This window comes from Rhamphochromis longiceps, linkage group LG7 (assembly GCF_057381845.1).
Source record: "Rhamphochromis longiceps isolate RC_006_pf linkage group LG7, R_longiceps_female_GT1.1, whole genome shotgun sequence".
Lineage (NCBI taxonomy): Eukaryota > Metazoa > Chordata > Actinopteri > Cichliformes > Cichlidae > Rhamphochromis > Rhamphochromis longiceps.
In genome coordinates this window covers 29,584,116-29,590,160 of record NC_140563.1, presented here as the reverse complement: position 1 = coordinate 29,590,160, position 6,045 = coordinate 29,584,116, and the positions used below count along the sequence as shown (strand labels likewise).

Below are 6,045 nucleotides of genomic sequence, written 5' to 3'. Positions count from 1 at the left end.
TCATGGTTCCCATTCGCCTGTGGGATCCCCAAGTACTTGTAACTGTCCTCTATGTCTGCAATGTTGCCTTCTGGTAGTTCCATCCCCTCAGTTCTGACTACCTTCCCTCTCTTTGTTACCATCCGACTACACTTCTCCAGTCCGAACGACATTCCAATGTCATTGCTGTATAGCCTGGTAGTGTGGATCAGTGAATCGATGTCTCGTTCACTCTTGGCATACAGCTTGATGTCATCCATGTACAGGAGGTGGCTGACAACTGCTCCGTTCTGTAGTCGGTATCCGTAGCCAGTCTTGTTAATGATCTCACTGAGGGGGTTCAGGCCTATGCAGAACAGCAGTGGGGACAGAGCATCTCCTTGGTAGATCCCGCACTTGATGGTGACTTGTGCTATGGGCTTGGAGTTGGCCTCTAGTGTTGTACGCCACATCCCCATTGAGTTCCTGATGAAGGCTCTTAGGGTCCCATTGATCTTGTACAATTCTAGGCATTCCAGTATCCAGCTGTGGGGCATTGAGTCATAGGCCTTCTTGTAATCAATCCAGGCAGTGCACAGGTTGGTCAGTCTGGTCTTGCAGTCTCGGCTGATTGTTCTGTCTACCAGTAGCTGGTGTTTTGCGCCTCTGGTATTCTTGCCAATTCCTTTCTGTGTCTCACTCATGTATTGACCCATGTGCCTGTTCATCTTAGCCGATATGATGCCTGACAGGAGCTTCCATGTAGTACTGAGGCAGGTTATTGGTCGGTAGTTGGAGGGGACAGGTCCCTTCTTGGGGTCCTTGGGGATCAGGACCGTCCGGCCTTCAGTTAGCCATTCCGGGTGTCTCTCGTTAACTAGCAGCTGGTTCATTTGTGCTGCCAGACGCTCGTGGAGTGCAGTCAGCTTCTTCAGCCAGTAGGCGTGAACCATGTCGGGCCCTGGTGCTGTCCAACTCTTCATACTGGAGACCCTTTCTTGGATATCTGCCACTGTGATGGTTACTGGACCCTGTTCAGGGAGGTCGCTGTGGTCAGCCCTCAGATCCTCTAGCCACTGAGCATTGTCGTTATGGGTTGCATCCTTCTCCCATATGCTCTTCCAGTATTGCTCCGTCTCCAGCCTTGGTGGTGCTGTTCTCTTATTGTTCCCTTGCCACTGAGAGTACACCTTTGCTGGTTCTGTGGAGAACAGCTGGTTTATTCTCCTGCCTTCTATCTCTCTGGTGTACCTCCTCAAGCGGCTGGCCAAGGCTGTGAGTCTTTGCTTGGCAGTTTCCAAGGCCTCAGGTATGGACAGCTTGCTGTATTTCTTAGGCACCTTATTTGTCGCACCTTTCTGCAACTCCGTTAGTTGGCTAACCTCCCTCCGTGCTACTTTGATCTTGCCCTCTAGCCTCCTTCTCCATGGAGGGTACTGCCCCTTGTCGCTGTTCAACTTGTAGCCAAGCATCTCACTGATCACTGTTGCCGTATTGTAGATCAGCTTGTTAGTGTCGGTAATCGTGGTTGTAGGTATTGTCCGTAGTGCTGCATTAACATCATCTAGCAGACCTTCTGAGGGAACTTCACGTAATCTTGGTAACCGGCTACGCGGGATCCAGGTTTCAAGCTTGGCCATGATCCTATTTTTCAGGTCAGTTCCTCTCGCACTCAATGATCCTTCTCCTATCGCACTTGGGGCTATGTACCCAATCTCGGGTGGGGGTGATGATATCTCCCCCCTGACCTGGCGTCCTGACTCCTCCTTGCCGTAGCATTTGTGTTGTACCTCGTCAATCTCTAGCTGTGAGAGCAGTCCCTTCTTTCGAATGTTGGAACACTGAGCTACTAGTTGTTTCGCCGTCATTGTGGATGTTGGGTATCGAAGAATCCATAGGTCCCTCATCCTATTCATGTAGCCCCTTCCGCCGGGGTTACTTGCATAGTAGCATTCCAACAACGCCCTGTTTTCGTCTCTTGCCCACCGATGCCTTCTTGTTCCAGTAGCCCACTTTTCGTCAGGGTGCCCTGGTTCCTCAACACCTGACGCGGACCTTGTTGATCCGGGCGACGTCCGAGCCGGCATGCCTTCATATTTATCTGTCTCGCTCATGTCTGCGGTAGGCTTGCTTAGCATAGGGGGTCTAGCCTTAGGACCCTTACTGGATACAGACGCCCCAGGCAGGAATCGAACTTGCGATCCTCTGTTCCAAAGGCGTGTAGTCTAACCACTACGCTATCCAGCTGCTAGCTCTATATATATATATATATACACATATATATACACACACACATATACACACACACACACACGTGTATATATATACCCTAAAGATGAAAAATAATAATAATGTAGTCTTTTAAGTAAGATTTAAATAATGAGTTATAACTTAACAAAAATAAAATAATAGATAAAATATTTAATAGTCAAAAATTTTAATAACATAAAAATTTTAATAACATAAATTTTAATAACATAAAAATTATAAAAAATTAACATGATAAAATAGTTTTTTATGTGTAAATATCAACTTTATTTCTTTAAACTCAGTTCTGATTTGTAAAGTCACATATTAATTTCATTTTTTTACCTTTACCATTTTATTCTGGCAGAATTGGATCTACATACACACAGAACAGCATCAGAGTGTGAAAATGTTTTTTTGTTTTTTTTTTTAAATTAACTTAAGTTTCTAACAAAAACCTGTGCTCCACCTGTTGGTGGAAAACTTGAAGCTCAGGTGTTCCTGCTGACGATTCAAACGATCTTTATTGCTCAGTGTGTCTGACGACGCCATGACAGACCTTGATGATACTGGAGTGTGTGACGGTGTGTTTGTGTGTTTTCAGGGTGCGGAGGGAGCTGCAGCAGCTGCACATGCTCTGTCTCTGCCTGCAGAGGCTTATGGGAATGATGTAAGTTTACGTCATCTTCTTCATCAGTCACTGTGTCCTTAGAAGACCTCGCGTTAAACATGAAATGTGAAACAATTCTGCAGTGCTGTGAACACCTCGTAATTATTCCTGAATATTCCCAGAGAGACATTCCTGACAGTGTGATGAATCCAAACTTTTTTTCTCCTTTCAGCCGCGGCTCGAGGTCATGTGGGCAATGAAGGCCTACAACCATGCGGAGGTTTACTTCAATGTAAGTCCACCTGCTGCTCCACCCTTCACCACGTTAATCGAGCTGGTTATGGCTCGTTATAGTTATTATTAGTTACTGGTTTGAAACCAGCACATGCCGTGTCTGCTCGAAGGTCAAAGGCTTGGTTATCTGCAGGAATGCTTCGCTTTATTAAAGACGACGGCGTGATATTCCTTCACAAAACTGACTGCCTTTATCGGACCTCAGCAGGCTGAAGATCACATGATCTGTATTACCAGCTGAGTGCTGTGGGTTTTCACTATGAGGTGTTTGATTCCGTTCTGCCTTCAGCTCATCTCGTCGGTGGATCCAAAGTTCCTGAAGCTGACGAAGATGGACGACAAAATCTACTCGAGCTTCAGGGAAACCTTCAAAGACCTCGACGTAAAGCTGCTCAACGCAGACGACCTCAAGTCTGAAAAGGCCAAAGAGGTCAGTCAGCACCTGCTGTTAGCTCAGCATGCTCCTCCATCAGTGCTTAGAGTCACAGATGCTGGGTGGATCAGAAAGCTTTGTTTGTGTTTTCAGACGTGGCGTCCGTTCTGTAACCAGTTCGAAGGACTCGTAGAAGACTTCAACTATGGCACGCTGCTGCGACTGGACTGTGAGAAGGACTACACAGAGGAAAACACCATCTTTGGTAAACATTTAACTCACGACGTTTGTACTCAAGTACAAGTATCAACAACAAGAACTAGTCTCCAAACTGAATCATAGAGACTGCTTTGCTTCATTTCATCTCTCCAAACCAAAAGTTCATACATCCTCTTGTCAGGGTCACTGTAGCCTATACCATTGGGTGAGAGGAGGGGTACACCCTGGACACCCTAGTCTAACACAGAGACAGACAACTATTTGCACTCACACCTATGGGCATGTCTTTGGACCGTGGTACCCAGTAGCAGAGTACCTGGAGAGAACCCACGCAAACACGAATATGCAAACTCTAGATAGAATTAGCACTGTTGCCTGACTGTAAAGGCAACAGTGCTAATCACCACACTAGAATAGAATTAAACCTCCGTGTGCTCTCCCGAGTTTGGCGTCTTCAGTCAGGCATGGGCCTTCTCCGCTTTGGTCTTCAATTTTAATAGAAACTTAAAAAAATGTAAACATGTATACTGTGTACAACACATAGTACACCGTACTGTACTTCCCTCACATTTTAGCTAGAGATACTGAGACATTTTTTAATGTATCAGTCCTAAAGTATAGATGCTGATTGATGTAGATGATGAGAAAGAACAGTGAAAATTTCTTACAGCTTAGAGATTTATGTTTCAGATTTCAGTATGCTAAAAAATATCCAGAATTTTACAAAATGAATAGTTTTAAATATGAAGCTAAAACTCCACAGCACTTTTTATAAATGATTTTTTTTGCAGATCTTGCAGAAAATAAGATTTGTTGATTTGAGACAAAATGACCCTTTTCTTAAGAAACCCATAAAGGTGAGTTCTGACTGGCTCCTGTTTCTCTGGCTTCAGCCACCAGGGTTCAGTTCTTCGCGATTGAGATCGCCAGGAACAGAGAGGGTTACAACAATGCTGTGTTCAAGTCCAAAAGTTCAAAGAGCTAACCTGCAGTCAGGATCCCAGCACTGCCGACCGTCAGTGGAGCAGACGCCTTCGAGGCTTCGCTCGTTATTCCAGAAAAGTTTCCATCTGTGTTTATTTTGATGTCCGGCATTAAAATTTTTGATCGGATCAGAACCATTTCTACAAACCAGAACAGGACCGAACTCTTTGTCACCAACGCTACCTGACCTGTTTGAAAGTCTTCTTCACAGTTCCTGAACATTTAAAATTGATGTAATGAACACAATGAATTTTGTATTTACTGTAAAGTTCCAAGGTTTTTGTGCCAATCATAAGTGGTTATTTTATTTTGTAAAAACCGAAATGTATCTGTCTGACCCAATAAAACCTGAGCTTCATTTCACCGCCAATCCCTGTGTTTAAACTCCGTTTTACCCCCCAAAACAAACAAGTGCCTGCTGGCGGGACGTCTTCATGAACGCTCTTTGAGGCCTCGCAGAGGATTTCCCGAAGCTTCAAACACAAAAACTTATTTCCAGCAGTCGTAACAGAAACCTGAAGCTTCTGTAAACCTGATCTACTCTACACATGCAGGAGAAGGGATTCTTCCTGTTCCTTCCTTTCACAATAAAAGACATTAAGCTACTTACACACTGTGAAAGTTGTGGTGTAGTTGCAGATAGGGCTGGGCCATATCACACCATTCACGGTAATACCGGTATAATGTTAGACAATGTTAAGAAAATGAAATATCGCGATAGAATATGGGTAAAACGCGCATGCGCAGTGCCTTTGTTTTCATACGCACATGGCGGAAAAGCGTGGCAGCGACTGAGAATGATAAGAGCGATAGCAGATCATTGAATGAAACAGATGAACCAGAATTGGTTTGTATAAAATGGTGCAACTTCAGTGGTGGGGAACTGGTTTGGCTTTCGTCTGTCAGATACCCACCACAAAGCATAATTTTTGGTAGAGCATGCAAGCGGGCCATCATTCATATTCCGAACCTTGAGACCTCGAAATTAGGGAGACATTCAAAAGCTGTGTGAAAACCCCGGAGGAACTCTCCCGAGGGATTAATAAAGTTTTATTTAATCTAATCTAATAATAAAACACTGAAAAAGGCCAAGCAATAACATGTTTAAGTTATTTAAGTGACTTGTATATCATGTTTAACCTGAGTAGCAAAAGACAGCGGGGGTTTGAAAACGATGTGCCGGGAGTTTGCTGTTCTCCCCGGCTCAGATATTTCAAGTTTACACAGCTACATTCTCGCCTGAAAATATGTTAAAAGTTTATTTTGCGACGCAGAAACAAAAATAAGAGTAATATTAAAACTAAGTAGATGCAGTAGTTATAGCCATTGTTGGAAACTGGAATTGATTGGTCCAATCTGG

General features: G+C 44.2%; 1 protein-coding gene across 1 annotated transcript in view; it reads left to right on the top strand.

The window, feature by feature from the left end:
• pbdc1 (polysaccharide biosynthesis domain containing 1) overlaps nucleotides 1-5,055 on the top strand; it is an 11,396-nt gene extending 6,341 nt beyond the window's left edge. The window contains exons 2-6 of the mRNA XM_085413263.1: nucleotides 2,810-2,875; nucleotides 3,048-3,107; nucleotides 3,399-3,539; nucleotides 3,636-3,747; nucleotides 4,595-5,055. Of these exons, the coding sequence (XP_085269389.1) occupies nucleotides 2,810-2,875; nucleotides 3,048-3,107; nucleotides 3,399-3,539; nucleotides 3,636-3,747; nucleotides 4,595-4,686 (471 nt within the window). The 3' untranslated portion in view covers nucleotides 4,687-5,055. The remainder of the gene's footprint in view (nucleotides 1-2,809; nucleotides 2,876-3,047; nucleotides 3,108-3,398; nucleotides 3,540-3,635; nucleotides 3,748-4,594) is intronic.
• The last annotated feature ends 990 nt before the right edge of the window (nucleotides 5,056-6,045 follow it).